General features: G+C 55.1%; 1 protein-coding gene across 5 annotated transcripts in view; it reads right to left on the bottom strand.

Moving 5' to 3' along the window:
* OTOF (otoferlin) overlaps positions 1–20,032 on the bottom strand; it is a 94,224-nt gene that overhangs the window by 39,395 nt on the left and 34,797 nt on the right. For all 5 annotated transcript variants that reach the window (XM_029938131.1, XM_029938133.1, XM_029938136.1 and 2 more), the window contains exons 4-6: positions 16,021–16,120; positions 13,159–13,340; positions 900–973 (exon numbers count right to left, since the gene is read on the bottom strand). In XM_029938131.1, coding sequence (XP_029793991.1) covers positions 900–973; positions 13,159–13,340; positions 16,021–16,120 — 356 coding nt within the window. The remainder of the gene's footprint in view (positions 1–899; positions 974–13,158; positions 13,341–16,020; positions 16,121–20,032) is intronic.

Raw genomic sequence — 20,032 nt, 5'->3', positions numbered from 1 at the left:
GCACTGATGTATATTATCCAATGAGATGAAGAACTGATCATACTAAGGATGGTAGGTTTGGGCTTCACCCAGCAGCCATACCCTCCCTAGTCTAAGAAGGAGAAAGGCACACTCAGAATTGGCATGGGGGCAAGAGGGAAAGAGATGCTGGGGCCAGCGGGCCACACAGGGGATGCTAAGGAGGGAAGCCAGGAGCCCTGATGGAGAGCATGTGATCACAGACCTGGGGGGGGGGGGAGGTGTGCGCTGGAAGCTACACGCTGCCCTCTTATCCGATCCAGTTCTCTCCTGTCTTCCACCTGTCCTCCCTGCCCCCTTTCAAACAGCTGTCTTGCCCTCCCCCCAGGCTGCTTCTCCAGAGGCACCGGGCCACAGGCCCCACCCTGCCTCTCTCCCCCAGGGCCTCCCCTGCAGCCTTGTGAGAGGGCCTGGGGAAAGGCAGGGCAGTGAGTCCTGCCACTGGGCAAGGGGTCGCTTAGGGAATTGGCCAAACCACTTTGTGTGTGTGTGTGTGTGTGTGTGTGTGTGTGTGTGTGTGTGTGATTCCCTTCTCTAAAAAAGAAAAGGGCAGAAAAAAAGGTGGGGTGGGGGGAGGGGAGCAGAGAGGGCAGGAGGAGCCTTTTCATAAACTGGCCCACCGGACAGGGAGTTCTAATAGGTTCTAGACCTTGGTGATGCCCCTCCCACCCTTAGTGCTAGGAGCTCCCCCTTCCTGGAGACCACCCTCAGGAGCCGGCTCTGCCGGCAGCTAATGGGAGGCTAGGGCCCACCCAGGCGACCTCACCGGCCAATCGCAGGAGAGCCTGCTGGGGCGCTGCCCCCGGAGGGGAGGAGTTTGGTCTCTGGAGCACAGAGATGACCCAGGTGTTGGCCCGGATGGGGAGGGCGCGCATCTGTACCTTGTCTTTGGGGTTCCTCCTTGTGGGACCGGTTCTTGCCGAGCTTCATGGCGGAGAACACACTTCTCCCGGCTCTGTGAGGCGGTTTGCCGCCGGAATGAGGTGGAGGGAGAGGGACGCAGGGAGGAAGACACACAAACAAGGAGAGCAAAACCCGAGCGAACACGTAAGAGAAAGGGAATTCATACTCCAGCCCCGCACATAGTGGTCCCGAGATATCTTGGGGGCCAACCTTTCTAAAGCGAGAGCCATTAGGGGGAATTAAGGGCGGAGAGGAGACCCCACCACTTCCTTCTTCCCCATGAATTCACACCACAGAAGAGCAGGTCAGGGCCCAGGGATCAGAGAAGGTGATCTTTGGCTGGAAAGAAGGGTTTTAACTGGAACCCTCCCGGGTCCTGGGCTGACCTCGGCTCCCTCAGTCCAGTCTTAGCGCTCTGAGCTCCGCCATGCCTCCGAGCTCATTCTCCTTGTCCATGCACCCCACCTCAGCTGGTCGGGAAGAGAGCCAGATGACCGGAGACAAAGCATCAGGACAGATGGACAGGAACAAGATCAGAGGGGCAGAGGCCAAGGAGGAGGACTCAAATGTGGTTGAAACTAGCTGCTCAGTTCTCAAATGGCCCTGGTGCTCAAAGCCTGCCTTGTCTTTCCCAACCCCTCTCCATGCCCTGGGATTCTCTTTGGTCCCCAGTGGAAAGAAGAGATGGCTTCCACCCCTTCTGCCTGTCCTTGCTCACTGTGGAATCCCCCCTTCCCCCCACCTCAACCAACCCCCAGGAACGTATGGCAAACTCCATAGTTCCTACCTCTTTCTCTGGCTTGGTGTGGCCTTGTGCCCCCAGGTGAAGGGCCTCGCAGTCAGGGAGACTGAGGGAAGGGGGCAGGGGTCGTCAGTGTCCCTTCAGTGATGTCCCTGCAGCTGAGCCCGTGATCCCTGGTGCCAGGAGGGACCCAGAGTAGGATCAGCAGGGGGTAAAGTGCAATATTCCATTACTCCATCAATATTGCACGAGCTGGAAACCCGACTCTTTCCTCTTCCCATTCTCCCTCCTCCTGGGTGTGGCCCTGTCATCCTGTAGGCTCAGGTGGGTCCAGGTGCAGGCTTGAGCTCTGAGCTCCCCTACAGCAGAGCCCCCCACTTCTGGGTCATGCATCTCCCTGTGGAGGCTTGACTATGGTTCCCAAGATCCCCTGCTCTTTAGACTGGGTAATGTGAGTTTGGGTAAAACCTTTCTGGCCTAAAAATCTCAAGCCCCTCTACTGAAGGTTGGGGCCAATCTTACTCGCCTAAATCCGACCCTACCCTAATCCCAGGCTTTTCTTTACTCTTTGCACTCTTTACTTCTGGGCGAGACATCGAGGTCTGTGAGTCTGTATCCCAGTGAAAAAGTGACCTAGGACCCTTCCATGTGCAGCAGTTCATGGTGTAGGAAACACTAGTGTGTTCGTGGCTTCTTAAAAAGCCAAGAGGTGGGTGACGGGAGACTGAGGTAACACTGATGTTTCTGCCCTGGCCAGCATCATGTTGTCCAGAACATGACAATGGAGGAGAAGGAAAGAAAGTGTCTCCCCTTCTAATAAGGGGAGGTATCTATACATATGCCAAAAAGATTATATACTTTTTCTTGAGCAACTACTATGAACCAAAGCCTTTTCCGGATGTTTACTCATTTCATCTTTATAGCAATCCGCAGAGGGACATATGCTTCTCCTCATTCAACCCAAGAAAAGACTGAGGCTCAGAGCTAGAGTTGAAGTACAATGCTCCTGCCTCCTATGCCAACAACTGCTACATCCTCAGTCCTGTGGGACTGCACTTCTGTGTCGTGTAAATCCCACCCCGACCTCTTGGAATGTCAGTGAAAAGTTTCCAGGGCTTGCACTGGTAGGGCTATGTATGGGCCAGGTGCCAACACAGTGTGCAGATGGGGGTGTGGTCTGGAGGAGCCCCGTAGGCTGTGCCCAGGCTTGCAGAGAAGGGGCCCATTCAGTCTCAGCATCAACACATTTTGGAAGAGGCTGCTAGGAAAGTTCACCACTGGTGACAAAACACAGGTCAGTGATCTCGTCTGTGTGGCTGTGAGAAAGGACCAGCCTGCCTGGCTTGCTCTGCACCCCCCGTGGGATCGTGCCCTGCCTGGCAGACTTAAGGGCAGGGTACTGGCCCCTGCAACAGGATGCGGGCCTGGTGCGGACCCTCACTCGGCTTCCTGTCTCAGTGTTTGGATTCCATTCCATCCGGCCTTGTTGGTCTGACTGCCACGCTTCTGGATTCCCTAGGGGTCTCCTGGACATCCCTGTGCTTGACTTTGTACAATCACTGCTTGGCCATTTCTGGGCTGTGCCATCCTTAGAGTTCCCAGCCCCTCCCTGTGTGTGACCTACACAATGCCATCACACACGGCCTGCCCCAGTCACACACTCCCTGCACTGTCCCTATCCCTGCCCCCTGTCCTGTTCACCTTGCCCTAATGCTCCTGGGAAAGTGTTCTGAGACCATGGATCAAAGCTTCGTGTCGGGTCAGAAGCAGGTCATGCACAGAGAAGCCGGCAGCTCGGCATCTGGATCTGCTGCCTGAGGCCTAGAGGGGGCTGAGGCGCGGGGAATTGTGGCTTTCTGACGCTGGTCCTGGGGACCCATCCAAGTGGAAAAGGGGCTTTCCTTGGGCAGTTATGGCCCTTGAATTCAAAAGTCACTTTATTTCTTAAACATAGTTGGAAGCAAAGATTGAGACTTTAAAAAAAACGGTACTATCCTATTATTCTCCACTGCACCCTGAACCAGTCAAAGGAGAGAACTCTCTTCCCTGACCTTTTCTTCCCACCATCTCAGGTGGACAGGTAGACTGCTGGGTGCTGGGAAATATCGCAAAGTGAAGATTTATCCCTTAATGAAAAATGTGGAATGTGTAGGGCGAGTGTAATTTCCAGAATTCAAACTGTTGGGCTCTCCTAGACTTGCTCTCCTAGACTTGCTCATCCGGACAGCGCGCCCTAGAGTATGAGGTCACTGGCTCTCACTGCCCTTTGGGGTGCTCTGGTCGACGACACATTTGAAGTTGACCAGAGTACCAGCCTCTTCTGCCTCTTGGTGCACAATTCCCAGAAACAGCATGCCTGCTTCTCTCGGCAAAGGGCAAAGGTTATTTCTGAACTAAAAGTTAACTTAGGGCTGTTCGAAGATTACCCACTTGCATCAAAGACTTAGATTTCCAAAACATGTAATTTTTTTGATGAGGTTTCTGGTATGCTGGGGGTATGCGTTTTGGTTCCTGATTTTGAACAAAATGCCACAGCTGGTCTCACTGAGTTCTTCAATAACTAAAAGGATGGTGAGAAACAGACAAAGACAACCAGCCAAATGAAAAAATACTTTGGCACCAAGCGGCTCCTTATTCCTGGCTGAAAGAGGTGGTTGCCAGGGAAGGTGGGCCTGTCTAGGGTGCTCTGGGGATTTATGGTCACGTTTGGGCTTCCCCATTGCCGGATTCACTGAAGTCAGAATGATATGCCCCCACAATTTAGACCACTCTTTCCCTCCAGAGACAAGATATGAAGGTTAGTTCACTCATTTGGAAGTTCTTTTTTCACTTAGGGATACAGTGGTTTCTTCACTGGTTCCATGGCTCAGATCTAGAAGGATGCCGTGATTGGGGTCCTAGAAGGGAAGCTTGGTATTCCAAATGACTTGGAATCATTGGCCAAACTAAATTTAGTGAGCTGAGTGTTCCATTAACTCGGGTCTGTGTATTCTTCTGGATGCTGTGACTAAGGGGCTATGCCTGACAATCACTGCACACAGCTGTGCCCCGGGACCGCCTTCAATTGGAACAATCCAGGCTCACTAGCTCAGGCCTCCAGGCATCAGGAGAAACCCCTGCCTAAGAGAAACAGGGTCTGTGGGTCTTCGCATTGTTTAAACAGCCACGTTTTCCAAACATGGAGGCCTGTTCTCCTGGTGCCCCTCGGCAGGTGTATTTCTTTGTTTCCTATACCCCAAGAATAGTGAATTCACAATCGCAGGCTCTACAGGTGCTTTTCACAGTGTATTGAATTTCAGTTAGTGTCAGATAGCTTCCCACATCTGGGTGGGACAGGTTGACCCTTGATACAAGCACTTGTCTCCAAAATGGGCTGTTTGCCTACGTGCCTTTGTGGAACCAGGAAGCTTGGGGGGGTGGGGGGACCTTTGCGTACTTAGTTAGGCCCAGGTTTGCCAGGGAGCTGGCTCCTCCGCTCTCCTGGGTGGCCCAACCCCTTCCATGCAAGGCTCAAGCAGACAGCATCATGGAAATGGATCTCCCACCTCTGCAGACCAACCTCTCCCAGCAGCCCATGTACTCAAGAGGACCATGAGCTCTTTCATGACTGGATTCTTCCATTTTTCCTGCCGCAACTTGCACCTACTTCCACTTACTTCCCCTCAGTAGAGCTTAAAACTAACCAGCTTTGTCACAGGGCAACCTTTCAGAGATTTAAAACTATTTGTATAGCTTTTCTTCAGCAGCCTAAAGAGTTTCAACTTGCGTAATCGCTTTTCAGAAATCTCATTTCCCTCCCCTTTCAAACCTCCGAATGCCCCACACATTAAAATAAGAATAATCAATGCCAGCTAACTGTATCCCACGTGTTAACAGGAGATGGCAAGAGATTCGGATCAGGTAGTGCCAGGGAACCAGCATTTCCTGTGGGTCTGCTATGTGCTTTCGCAGTGAGGTGCCTCTTGGTGCCACTTGTGGCCAGTGTGAATCCCCAGGGGTCTGGCCCAGGACAGACTGGAAATCAAGAAGGCCCTAGAGCATGGCCACTCTCAAACAAAGGCGGGGGTGGGGGGGGGAAGACAGGTTTACATCTCATGAATAGGCCTCTTGTGTCTAAGCATTGTGCAGGAAACTGAGCCCTTGAACTGTCTCCCTAAGAGGGGACTCCCTGCTCGGCTCTGTCATCCCCTCTCATGCCCCCAGGATTCAGCTCTCTGGCTCCCTCTCCAACCCTTCAGGTCTCTGGGCCTGAGCTTTCTCCACAAGGTGCCATTGTCTTGTGCTTTTGCTTGTGGGAGTTGGAACTCAAAATGCTTTTGTTAAAGCAATGATCAAGGCTGAGTCCCCTGGGACCTTTAAGCGGGTGTCTGCCTCACGCACATACCTGTGCTGACCACCACAACAGCCCCAGGCCTTGAGCCTTTTCACTTCCTGTGGCTGGCCCCTCTCATCTGGGGTTGCCACCCCCACTTCTCCCAGACACCCCCTGATCTCTCCCTCCCCCAGGAAGCCTTCTGCAGGATGGAGATGGTGAGCAGGACCAGAGGGTGCTCACATGCTCACCTCTTCTTAGCTCTCTGGGGCTTCATGCTCCAGCCACCCCTGGGGCCACTCCATGCCCAGAGTCTGTCCTCTGTGGGCCTCCAGGCCCGAGGGTCCACCTGGCCAGCCTGCCTTTACTCTTAGGGGGAGGTGGCCATTGGCTTCTTGGGCCTCCCCTACTCCTTTGCCTTCAGTCACACCTTCCCTCACAGGAAAGCCCAAGGGCCTGGCCCATGGGTGTGGAGCTGAACAGGGAAGTGGAGGAAGAATCCAGACATTGAAAGGAGGGAGGAGGGAGCAGAAACCAGAAAGCCCAGACACCTGCCCCACCCCATCCCCCATCACCTTCCTCCCTGACCTTCACCCCTCAAGGCCAGATGGACAGATCTCCCTCGCCCTGCCATCCCCCAGTGCTGGTTCCACCAGGAAAGCCCACACCTAAGCCCTCTGAGACAGGGTCATCCTGACATCCGCACCCTGTGGTGAGGGGTCTCGGGGGCCCCACAGGCTCCACCCTGGCCTGGGACACCTACTTGTGCTCGCCATCTCTGCCTCCCTTGGTCTTCTCTCTGCCTTTGCTGAGTAGGGGGGAGAAATGAGGAGACAAGGGGATGTGAGTAAGAGGGTGTGGACCAGAGACCCTTGCAGATTTAGCCCCTGGCCCTGTTGACCCCCCACTCCCCAAGGGCCTTCTTATCCCAGGGCCCCCCCCTCCTTACCCTATAGCCTCTCACTTCAGCCGAAGCTTGCTGGGCAGGGGTCTGGTGGTTCCCAGGCTCTGTCCTGGTCACAGGAGTGGGGCTGGGTGGCCACATTCCCAAGCCCAGGAGAGTCTGGAGCCTTGATTCAGGAGGAGGCCTCAGGGTATCAGCTGACCTCCTCCATTTCCAGCCAAGGGCTTGGTGATTCCTAACGTGGGGCTCAGATGCCTCAGGGAATGCAAGGCCAGATGAGCCTGGGCCACCGATTTCCTCCTCACCTCCTGCCTGGATCCCCTCCAATGGAGGAGGCAGCTCCCAGGCTCTGAGGGCCTTGGAGGGGAGGGGTGGGCCAGGGAGGCTCTGGGGGTGGGAGAGTAAGAGAGCTACCACTCCAGGGCGCAGAGCAGGGTGAGAACCATGTGCTTCTCCCTTGCTAGGGAGGCTTTCAGAAAACTTTTCTGGAATGTTCTCTCAATGCTTCCCTAATGCTATGGCAATGAGGATGAAGAAACAAAGTGGACAGTTAGTGATGTTTTCCCTCTCCTCGTGCTGTACCCTCATAGGTCTTGCCCAGGTAGACATGATTCTGTGCCCTGGCGGCTCAGCACCTGAAGGACTTGAAGGCCTACATAGATCAGCAGCTGAAGCCCAGCGTCGGCCAGTTGTCCTTCCCATTAGGCAAGCCGGTCAGTTTGTAATTCTTTTCCAACTACTTAACATCAGCAGTGTCTCTGCTGGTCAGAGACCACCTCACTGCAGAGAAGGGGAGACAATCTCAGCAGCCATGTGTTGGCCCCTGGCCTGGTCCTGGGGGCAGGCAGGCCAGGCATGGGTCCCCACTGGGACCCGCTGAGAGCTGCATGGGGGCTGCCCCAATGGTGCAGGACCCCCAACGAGCTCTTGAGAATGAGGCCTGAATGGGAGATGTGCTGACCGAACTCTCACATTAGTCCAAACAGGGCTGCCTTTCTCTGAACTATCGATCTAAGTTTTGAAGCAAGTTTGATTGTTTGTTACTGTTTTTAAAGAACTCTGTGACCCTGAAAAAAATTGAAAATCATTGCAATAGAGGAACCAGAAGGGGAGCTGTGTCCCCTAGGACTGGGCAAGGATGGATGGAACAAGAAGGAGGAATTTATATACCTGAACAGTAAAACGTGACATTCTGTCTCTTTCCTTTTCGGGTTTGCTCTGAAATCTTGGGGACTGGCAGGCTGGCAGGCACAGAGCAGGCCCAGGTGCCGCCCGTACCTGCACCCTGGGCACAGGACACGCTGCCTGGCACATGCCTGCCACACCCTCTCCTTGCATACTCCAGGCTTCTGGGCCTGCAAAGGGGCCACACACAGGCCCACACTCTGAGTGTGGAAATGGAGAAGGGGAAAGGACTGTCGTTCTTTGAGAAAATAAGTAACATTCTCTTGATTTTACCACAACCACTATTATGACTACAACTAACATGAATAATAAAGCCTCAGGGTTCTGTGCTCAGCTGCCCTCAGTCACTCGGCCACAAGCAACAGGGGTGGGATGTGGACTGACCTCTGTTCTTGTTGGTAGGAGACCTCTCTGTGAAGTCCTGGATGGGTCTGACTTTCCTCCTAGAGTCCCCACTGTGTTTTCAGAGTCGCAGCCTGGCAGGGTAGGTTCTGTTCCTCAGCCAGCCTTCTCTTGCTCTGGGCTTCACTCCATCCCTTCCTCACACCCCCCTCACATTGCTCTGGGTGTACCCCTGAAAGCAGCCACAGCGTGGGAGATTCAATATGGCGGCCTTCAGGGAACTCTGGGGCTTGCTGGGACCCATGGGCTTCATGGTGCCAGGCCTCACCTGAACACTCAGCCCTGGGCCAGGGGTGGAGGGGACCCTAGCCTCAGCTGGGTTTGGGAAGAGTCTCCCGAGCCCCACTTCAGCCCAAATCCCAGCGTGGCCCTGACCCTGGCTCCTCTACGCTGAGATGTGGGAGGGATCATGGGAACTGGGGGTGAGGCTGGCTGTGCTGACCCCATGCACACAACAGGGCACACACTGTGGGGATACATGGCTGCCTTCCTACCCATGGTAAATAATGGGGGTACCTGGCTTCCACAAGTCTCTGCTGGAGTGGAAGGATGATCCATAAGAAGAATAAGAAAAGTGGTCCCTCCTTGCTCTCCCAAGATGAGACCCAACAGAGAGGAGCCCAACAGGAACCTCTGCCTTCTCAGGCAGCAGGCTGTGTGGAAGAAGGTGGGGCCATGGGGGGCAGGAGGGCCGAGCAGATGGAGAAAATGAGGAGAGAGTCTCAGAATAGAGGGAAATCTGCAGGAAAGCCTTAAGAAACACTGCACAATTAAAGCCGGGGCTCCTTTTTGTTCTTCTGGAACGTGACTCCTAGAGCCTCATCAGCAGCTGAGCCCAGAAACCAGAGGTGTGTGCAGCTCCCTGATGTCACCAAGAGACAGAATATGTGCATTGAGTGGCACTCGTGAGTGTGTGCACATGCGTTCTGGGCCAAAGTCTCCTTTCCCTTCAAGATACTGCTCAGGGTAGAAGCTGAGGTGGGCAACGTGGAGACTGGAAAGGAAGGAGGAAGGAATCAGACATTGGCTGAGCGCTGACCACATGCTGGGTGCTGCCCTGAGCGACTCACATGGAGCATCTCATTCGATCCTAACATCCCTGATGCCCCTCTTACAGGTGGGAAAGTGTTGCTCCAAAGAGCTGAGCTGCGATTTGAGCCCTGTGCTTCTCCACAGCACTGCATTGCCTCTGGAACATTCCCAGGGTATTTTACAGAAAGCTGGCCAAAATCAGGGGCCCCCAGCTTGGGGCAGAGACTAGAGAAGTAGGCAGAGTGGCTCAGAGGACACGAGGCTGGCTGGGGCCTGGGATTGATGAACCATGGGAGGAAAGGGTTAATGGACTACTGGTGTGGGGTTGGAGGTTGGGGGTGGGGTGGGGGGGTTGCTCAGGTAGAAGTATCTGGCAGACAATCCGTACAGTCAAATGAGAGAAGATACTTAGGGCCTTCAGAGTGAGTACGTGTAAGTAGGGGAGCCTCTGCAGAGGCCTTTCCTGGGGTGATGAGAGTGGATGGACCCAGGCCCCAGAGGGAGAAGTGTGGGCTCACCAGGACCTCCCCACATCAGCCTCCTCTGTCATCCTAGAAAGAGTCCCTGCCAGTCCAGGGCAGAGGCTGTTTCCTGCCCATTCACTCCACCAGTCCCCTCCACCCTCCAGCAAGCACCCTACCGAGCGACTTCATATAGAGGAATGGATTCTCACTCGGACCCTAGTGGATCCAGATGGTTGGGGGGGCACTGCTGTTTGTTAGCAATGAGGTTTTCCTGTAGCTGATGGTTGGTCAGAGGAGAGACAAGAGACGCACTTAGTAGATTGAGCACCTTGATCTTCGAAGGGGTGGGCCTTTTTAGGAATGAAGGAAGGGCAGGGGGCAGGTGTGGGGAAGGAAGACTTCACTGTGGGTCAGAGGCTAGGCACATAGAAGCCCTTCCTCCTCCAGCCCTTTGTTGACCAAAGCTTTTCTGGAAAGCTCGCTGGTTCAGAAGAGAGTGACCTTCTCCCAGACTCCAGAGCTGACAGGCCTGGCTGGTTGGTACTTATGAGATGAAGGTGAGACATAACACCTACGGCTGAAAGGCCAACTATTGGGTTCCTGTTGGCACCCACACTCCTTGACCCAGAGCTCACAGGCCCCTGGTAGGCAGCCAGAATTAAGCTGTAGGCTGAGCCCAAAAGTTCTAAAGCTGCCCCACCTTCTCTTCACCAGCAAAGGCCCTCCTCGGATGTCCTCACCTCCTCCCGCCACCCGCCTGCTGGCTGTGCAGCTAGGCCTGGCAAGGGCACCACCCCCAAGGTGCTCTCAGCATCGGGGCCAGTGGTCCCAGTGGCAGAAGGGAAACCGTGCATTTGCTCACACAGCCCCTCCAACATGGGGCGGTGGCATCTGGAAGACAAGGGGCTCTGGCCAGGGTGGTCACCCTTTCCCCATTCCCAATTCCCAATTAAATCCTTCTTCCTGGGGCGCCTAGGTGGCTCAGTCCATGAAGCATCTAACTCTAGATTTCGGCTCAGGTCATGATCTCAAAGTTAGTGAGTTCAACTCCCCTCTGACAGCGCAGAGCCTGCTTGGGATACTCTGTTTCCCTATCTCTCTGAAAATAAATACATAAACTTCAAAAAACCACACACACAACCCAAACCTCCTTTCTCCTGCTCTGGGATCCTGCTGACGCCCTGGGAGAGGCCACACGAAGGTCAGGGACAGGTGGGGAAGGGCAGCTGGGATAAGGGAGGATAGGAGGGGCCCTCTGCAGGTCTGGGGGCCAAAGCTCCTCATTTCGCTCTACTGCCACCACTTCTGCCCCTTCTGCCAGCCTCCTGGCCCCGTCCCGTCCCGTAGGACCGAGAGGGAGGCTGGCTCAGCATACCCAAGCCATGGTAACCACAGAGGGTGGCCCTCAGCTATCAAGAGCTCCCAGACAGCTGTCTCACACTGGTGCCACCCATGAGATCCAGAGTGTCCCTGGGTCCCTTGGGAGGTCACAGCTGCAGAGTAGCCAGAATGCTCAGCCCATTCCTGTAATTGGCCCAGAGAGGTAGATGACTTGCTCAAAGTCACTTGGCTAGTTAGTGGCAGCCAGGATGGGACCGGATGGAACTTAGCTTTCCTAATTCAGGGCCAGTGCTCCCTTCCCCGCAATGGCTGGCCGTCACCTGGCTTCCAATCTCGTTCCCTTCCCTGTCCCCAACAGCCAGCCCCCGCATGCTCTTTCCCACACAGGGACAGAGGATTAGGACTGGATGGTGCCCTCTGCGTCAGCATCTTCTGTCTCCTGTCTCCGTTTCCAGCCTGATTCCTGACCCTCTGCATTGTCCAGTTGTCAAGAACCTGCCTGTCCCCAGCCCTTACGTGGGGTAGCACTCAGCACCCCAGTTACAATCTGTCCCTCCGAGGTCCTTTCTGCTCTCCTAACAGCAGGATTGGGGGGTTCTCACTGTTCCGGGCCCCATTTTACAGATGAGGAGATACAGTAATGAGGGTATGTGACTGGCCAAGGGTGACAAGACTGGTTAGAGGCAGAACTAGGACTCAGACCTGAGTCTCCTGAGGCCAAACTGCATGCCCTTTCCATCCAGCTGGCCAGAATCTAAGGAGGACAGACTCCCAGCCTGAGTGGGCAATGCCACCCCACCCCTGGCTGGCCTGCAGCGAAGGTCCTCTGTATTTGTCATATGCATGGTTCCTTTGACTTTGTTACTATTACACCCCACCTGGCTCCCAGGGTGTTAAGCTTGTATACTGTGTGTGTGTGTGTGTGTGTGTGTGGCCACAGAGGAGTGGCTCCAGTAGAAAGAAGAAAAGCATATGTGTCTAATAACAATATATCAAGTCAATTACATTGATTTAAATATGTGGGGTTTTGTTTTCCAGAACAGGGACCGAATGCAATTTTTTGGAGAGGCAAGAGCAGGAGATTGGAGGGAATGATCACTGGGGAGGGCTCCCCTTCCCTAAAACTTTAGAGGTGCCATAGACTTACCTGTGTGCTGCACATTATTCCCAGCAGACTAGGAACCTGTAGCCAACAGTTTACTAACTTAGAGTCTGTCTCTCGGGGTTCTAAGAGTAATATTGCATTTCCTTTTTGGGAAAAATCATGCATTTGGGATGAGCAGACCTGGATGCTGCATCCTGATACCCATGTGTGGCATGATGCTGCAGGGGTGAATCCTAGACACTGAGGGTGTCAGGACACATTCTTCTTGATGAGAAGCTGGGGCCCATCCAGGACTTTTGGCTTCACCCTGGCAGGAAACGGCCTCCCTCTCTTGGGGCCTCCATGGGACCGGGGTGGACAGCAGGCTGCCCGGGGCTGGTCTGGCCCTGCTGGGTCTTGGGCCCACAAAGTTAGGGCCCCCTCCTGTCTGCTTCACCCATTCTTTTAGGAGGCAGGGTGTCTTTCCCTCGAGTTAGAGCTCACCCTCCCAGGCTCCCTCAGGGTAGCAGGAGGCCGGGCTCCTCCTCCTGATTTCAGATACCCTGCCTCCTGGGTGAGCCCTGGGGTCGGGGCACAGGTGCAGAGGGCACTGTAGAAACACCGTCCTGCCTCTTGTATGTCCCTCCAGCAACTCAGCCCTGTACTCTGAGCCCAGTCACGCCAAGAGGGCCCTTTAAGGGGGCACCAAGGCCCGGGAATCCTCCCTGTGTCTTTGGGGGTGGTGGGCCGCCAGAGGGCCCAGCCTGTTACCTCCGGAAGCTCTTCTCGCCTGGGGTCCGGGAGCTGGGGCGGGAGCCAGGGAGCAGCCCATCTGTCTCCTGGCTGTCCTTCTCTTCCTCCTGCAGGGACTCATCCCCCAGGAAGTCCCCATCATCCCAGGAGCCCACCGTGCCGTCTGTGGCCTGATATCGGACCTCCACGCGCAGGCTGGTCTGGAGGGAGAGGGGCAGGTGGTGAGCAAGGGAAGAGCAACCGCAAGAACCATCCCGCACATGCCTTGTGATGTTTACCAACTACTATCACTCCCTTCACTGGCTGGAGGAAGGCACAATGGGTGTTAGCCTCCCCACACCTCCCATTTCATAGATAAGGAAACTGAGGTTCAGAAAGACTGAGACTCACAGACTCAGTCCACTTAATGGGTTCTGGCTACTGGTCCTGCTGCCCTTGGCTCTACTCCTCGCTGGTGTCCAAGGCGGAGGCCCCCCCAGCCCCCCCGGGACAGCTGAGTCTACACCGCAGTGGGCTCTCTGGGCCCACTGTATACGTGATGAAGAATATCATTCAGTGTTCCCAGTGCAGAGGTCACCCCCTCATCCTCAGAAGTGGGGCTGCCTGCAGGGGTGAGGGGCGGTATTGGCTGGCCTCCCCTCACACCTGACACCAACAGGAAATGCGATGTGAGGGGGGCACACCTTCAGGAGAGGACCCCTGGATGCCTCCAAAGGCATGGGGTGGGCACATCTTCCTGTTCATCTGACACTCCTACTCTGGAGCTGGGACTTGGGGGTCACCCTGGGCTTTTCTCTGGGAAAAACTAGAGCACCAAACCTGGCACCAGGCTGTGCACCTGAGAATCCTGGATGGGCTTCTTGCTCTGGGTCCTTGGGCCACTTACCTCCTTTCAGCTCTAGCTCCCCAGTGCACAGGGGAGACTCATTCTAGTTCCTTCCTCTACCTGCATGTCAGTTTGGCTCCCAGATGCCCTTGCCCTTCTTAGAGATTGGGGGCTGACTTGCTCCTGTGACCCACACGGGCAGCCTTCGCTCAGCACGCAGGCTTCCAATCGGCCAGGCTTCCATGCCCCCAGGAGATCGGAGGAAAAGTGCACATATTTTTTTAGAACATTGAGGAAACTTGCTCAAAGACACACCGTGAGGAAGTGTTAGCGCTGGGATTTGAGCTGAGCCACGCTCACTCCCAGCCTCATGTCCTTCTCACTGAGCCAATGTGGCCTTCTTGCTGGGACCAGGCATGTTGTGCCAGGAAAGCGGTGGCCTGGAATTAGAAGCCCTGGGTCCCCGTGTCGGCTCTGCTGTTGACCAGCTGTCTGACCTTGACTAAGTTCGTTCCCTATCCAGACTTCAGGGTTCCCATCCACAAAATAGAAGCAGAGGTAGGTGGTAGGTAGACTAGATAATCTGTAACTCCCATCCTCTGCTAAATCCCTTTTTTTTTAAAATTTTTTAAATGTTTATTTATTTTTGAGACAGAGAGAGACAGAGCGCGAACAAGGGAGGGGCAGAGAGAGAGGGAGACAAAGAATCTGAAACAGCCTCCAGGCTCTGAGCTAGCTGTCAGCACAGAGCCCGACACGGGGCTCAAACCCATGAACCGTGAGATCATGACCTGAGCCGAAGTCAGATGCGTAACTGACTGAGCCACCCAGGTGCCCCCTCTGCTAAATTCCTAAACCCGATTCTAGAAATACCGAACACGGACCCTGCTGTCTCCTCATCTCTGCCCACCTTCTCTGTTCTCTCTCATCTCACTTCCGCCCACTGGTGGCCGGAGCTCATTCTGCATTCCCTCTCCCTTTGCTGGAGTGGCTGAGCTCCCCTGACTTCAGAAAGCCCCCTACCCGCCCCTGCCCGTGGAGAGAACGGCCTGGCTGGGGCCAAGCCGAGAAGTCTCCAGTGCCTTCTGTCTTCTGCAAGGAAGTATCTTGAGATACAAAGGCACCGTGGGAATTTCTGCACCTCGGCACCCCTCAGAGGGGGCTCCTCCCATCCTGGCCCCCCATGGCCACGGCCCTGCCTTCTGAGGGTATTCTGCTGGCTACTGCATAGGGCCATACCTTTTGTAAGACTCAGGTGAGGGAACCATGGTACAGTCCCATTTTACACATGGGTAAACTGAGGTCAGGAAATAACAGTTGCCAATATTACTTTATGTATTTATTGAGCACTTATTACTTGCTTAACTTTTCTAAGCACCATCTGTATATTCTCTTTTAATCCTCTGACAATTCCTGTGAAGCAGATACTGTGATTTGGCTCATTTTGAGATGATAGGTAGTCTGCTGAAGCCACACAGTTAGTGGCCTAACTACACTGTGTATGCGGGGGCTGTGTTCGCCAGCACTGTGCCTAACTGCCCGGGGGGATGCGAATCAGCTGAAGGGGGCAAATGCATCAGAGCAGAGTCTAGGATCAGGGCACCCAGATAAGCTCATTTCCTTCCTTTGTTAGAACAGGTACGGTGCGTCTACACCCGCGCGTCATTAGTATGCATGTGTTCATGTTGGACAGGCTGAGGTAGGAAGTGACAGTAGGAATAGAAACAAGGTCCCTGCCCTCGCAGAATGGCTGGTCTGAGAGAGGCTCCAAGGCCATGCCGTGGCGTGGCCAGCAGGGCTCAGCCTGGCCTTCGGGTGACGGGAGAGGCCCCTGTGGTGATTTCTGAGCCGCTCAGTGGGGAAGGGAGGGGATGTCCCCGTCCCCTTCGTCTTGCGCTCTCACCTGCCAGGCCAAGGGGCTCTGGTAGTCTGCCCTGAGTCTTTTCCTCCTGCCACACCTCACCATCCATTAGGAGCATCCCCCAGACTGCCCAGTGTGGCCCCCAGGGACCCCACAAAGGGCAAGTCCAGGGACTTCCGGGGGGCAAACCCACCTTGATGATAGCATTGTTGTCATCAATCAGGGTGTCGGTCACCTCCACGTGGTTCTCCTCCACCACTTTCTGCAGCACCATACGGAAGGTCCCGATCAGCCTGTGGATGGAGGAGGGGGCATGGCCGTTTCACATGAGGAGGCCAGAGTGAGGCACTCATACCCCAGGAGGCTGTGCCTGGCTGGGGAGCGGGCTGGAGAGACGGAGGGCTTGCTCGGGCCCCATGCTAAGCTTGGAGAAGGTGGCCCCAGAGCCAGGGCTGGTCCAGGCCAGGGCAGCGTGTCTAGGAGCATATGAGACCCCCCACAAGTGTGAGTGGTTGGCTGTGTGAGACCTGTTTCCCCGGGAGACTCGTGGGCAGCAGATGCCCTGGGGGGATGTCCACAGGCAGGGGGCCGGGGGCCCCTGGCCTGTGTTCTGTAGGCATGTGGAGTTGGGGTTCAGTCGAGCCCATTCCTGGATGCCCAGCGTGGAGCAGCCTCTCTCCCTTCCGCCCCCCTGACCACCACCAAGGTCTCTACCCGCCACGGACACCACTGGTTCACGGGTCCCGTTTAGTCAGCAATGCCCACCCCTGCCTTCTGCAAGCCCACTGAGGGCACCGCCCTCCTGGCTGTGGGATCCCCATATTCCCAGCTGACACAGTGCAGAGCTGGGAGGAGTTCAGTTCTGCGGTGGAGGCAGGGGCCCGGAGCCCAGCTCTGCCGCCAGCGAGTTTCCTGCCTCCCTGATTTAAGCTCTCTCTTTTAGCTGTTCTCCTAAGGTAAGCTAACAAAATCCCTGCTCCCCAGAGCCATTTAGAGGGCCGAGATCCTCTGTGCCAGGTTCCTACCAGTGCATTTAGCACATGGTCAGCATTCCAGAAGCAATCTGGTTGGAGTCAAGGGGTGTTGCTATACTGCTCTCCAGGGCAGGGGCCGTGTTTCCTATTTCCAGCCCCTATTTGAGATTTTCGGCACACAGGAGGTCTCAATGTCTGCTGGCTGACTTAATGAACAACAGTGGGTGCCTAATAAATGCTGACTGAGTTGACTAGAACCCCATTTCACCCTACGGTTTGAAGGTTATTGCTCTGTTAGAGAACAGAGTATCCGAGAGATGTTCTCATGCGGTGATTCCACGTGGGGTAGATCAAAGTGTGCACAGCATTTCTGGCTGAAAGGACAGAGACGGAGGGGGGCACCTCCAGTGTGTGAGAGCTAGAGGGGGCCTCGGATCACCAGTGCCGCCCTTGATTTACAGAGGAAGGAAGGTGAGGCCGAGAAAGCAGGAGGGGACTCAGAGAACTGATGGCAATTTCAAGCGAGGTGAGGCATCCAGTGAATTCAGACTTTAATGGATTTATCTGATGTCTCTACTCTCCTGAGGAACATGGAGAGTGAACGCTAACTTTAAAAAAGGGTCTCCTCTCTGTGTGAGGGGTGGAAGTGGTGGGAGCAGCAGTGGATAAATAGAAAATGCTTCCCCCTAGTGCTCAGAGCCCTCTCGGCCTCCTTGAGGGCAAGACTGCTCATACCATTCCTCCACTGGAATCCCCTTACCAGGCTTCTAGGTGCTTCTAAGACCCAGGCCAGCGGATGCCTCCTCCCTGGCTGGGTCCTGGCCTCTCCCTGGCTTGAGCAGTGCCCAGAGAGAAGTGCCTGGATGGGATGGAGGAGGGGCTGCGGGCACTCAGGCACCACTTTTCTAGAAGTTGCTCCTAGCACAGCAGAGGAGGGATCAGCAGACACGCTGTAATGTGGCAAGACATCCCCAGGGGGCAGGATGGTGCTAACCAAGGTCAGTCTCGGACCTTAGACTTGGAGGGCCCAAGAGGAAGGCTTGTCCAGCATTTCCTTAAGGAATCCCTCAGCATCCTCCAGGACATGCCCTCTCCCATCCCTGCTAGACACCGGTGACGGGGATCTCACTACTCCACAGCTGAGCCAAAGTCCACCTCCTGGTAAAGTCTCCATTCCTCACACCCTGGTGGAAGCCTTGGCCACACACAGACTAAATGCCATCTTTAACAGAAGCAGTGTAGACAGCAGAAAGAACCTGGGCTCTGGAGTTAGATAGAAGTGGGTTCGCCTTGCAGGATTTAAGGGGAGATTCCACCACCTGGCGGCTGTGTGACTTTGGCTAGCTCTCCAACCTCTCTGAGCCCCTCATCTCTCCAAAGGAGGTGATACTCCCTGCCTCACTGGGTGGCGGTGAGAGCATTCAAGTGAAAGTCCTCTGACACCTCACTCAGGGCCCGTCCCTCCTCCCTCCCCTGAGCGCAAGGTTTGCTGCCCAAGCAGCTCGGGTCTTCTCTGTAGGATGGGCACCCGCGGGCAGGTGTACAACCTCTCAGAGCTGGGGTCTGTCGGTGGCCCAGAGGGTGGTGCTGGGACCCTGGGACCCAGGAAGTGGCTCGGGGGCTTTCACTCTTCACAGTTTCCCCCAACCTCCTCCAAATGAAAATTAAAAAACAGTATTCTTTGAAATGGACAACTGATATTATCTCAATCTTCAGTAAAGTATGAAGGAAAGCATTTTTATAAAACTTTGCTTTTTTTGTGGGTCTGTATGTAACGCACCATCTAAGCAAAACCAGGGTGCTGCTATGAAGACGCAGCTTTAACCCAAGTGTCCTGATACTGCTTCCAAGAGAATGCCACCCGCAGCTCCTCCGTAGATGTTCTTTGGGGAAGGATCTGGTGCAGGAAGCCCCCGCTCCAGCCTGTGTGGTGACCCTGGACACCCCTCTGTCCAGCCCAGCTGCAAACTCAGTGACCTCTGACTGTTGTGTCTTCTCCCCTGGGTGGGTTGGCATGGAGGAGCTGCTTGGGGGAGGGGGCCTAGGGTGACCAGGCAGGGTGGGTTCATGTGCCCTTGGACGGCAGCGCCCTTTCCCTGGAAAGTGGAGGTGTGAGGCCGTTTGTCCTGTGAAAGGACAGGAGCACTGGCCTGGGGGTCAGGAGGTCTGGGTTGAAGACCACCACTGCTGTGTGACCCTGGGCAGGGACCCTTTCTGGGCCTCAGTTTCCCCAAGACTGTTGATGAAGGACCTGGGACCTGATGGTCTGTCCTTTGACAATCAAACTTATGTGGGCCATCCAAGTTGCCTGTCACAAAGAGGGCACCCCCTATAGGGCCTGTATCCCCCCATCCCCAGGAGGCTGAGCTGGCCTCCACGGAGAGGCCAGGTGGGCTGGACAGGGGCAGGATTCCTGGATCATTAGCCAGCAGGGAGGGGGCCTCGTGGCATGAATGGGTCCATAGACTGACCACAAGAGAGCGGCAACCAGGCACCAGGGCCTGTCAATAATTCATTGCTTTCCCCTGGGAGCCCGTGTCAAGTGCCCAAGGTCTGGCCAGGCCTCCACTGCTCTCCTGGCTCCTGAATTATTCAGAAGTCCCAGGAGACTGGTGCCTGCATCAGGCCACCCCCGCTTCAAGGGCTCTGGACAGGCGAAGGGGGACACATAAGAGCTTCTGGACCCAGCAGTTTGTTCTCACAGGAGTTCCCAGGGTTCCTAAAGGAAGACCTCGTTGAAGGGGGCTGGGCAGACCTGCCCTGTCTCTTCTTCCACGCAGCCCCTACGACCACTGGGTAAGGGTCCAGTTTCCAAGCCACCCTCTACTTCTAGAACAAGGCTTTCTCCAAGAGAGGGGGTAATGGGATCAGGGCCACAAATTCTATTTCTCATACCAGCTTTCTTTACCTCAGTTTCCCCAAATGCATCAATCATATGACCCGGCTCTCACTCTGGAGAGTGCCCTGAATTCTTCAGAGGAGAAAGGCCATTGGGATTTCTGCTTCAAGACTCTTCCACCCGGTACACACTCTGCCTCCTGACCCCATGGGGGCATTCATGCATTCATTCATTTGTTCCACAAAGTACTTGGGAGCCTGCTGGGGGCCAGGTGGCAGGTGTGGCTTTGCTGGCTGCTGAGTCCGGTGAAAACCCCAGAGTCCCTACGCTCCCCCCGCCCCAGTTCAGCTGCCCCATGGGAAGGAAACTAGCAACTCCAGGGTGGGGAGACC

This window comes from Suricata suricatta, chromosome 4, assembly GCF_006229205.1.
Source record: "Suricata suricatta isolate VVHF042 chromosome 4, meerkat_22Aug2017_6uvM2_HiC, whole genome shotgun sequence".
In the NCBI taxonomy this organism is placed as follows: Eukaryota; Metazoa; Chordata; class Mammalia; order Carnivora; family Herpestidae; genus Suricata; species Suricata suricatta.
The sequence above is the reverse complement of the archived record's forward strand: the minus strand, read 5'-3'. Positions and strand labels throughout refer to the sequence as shown.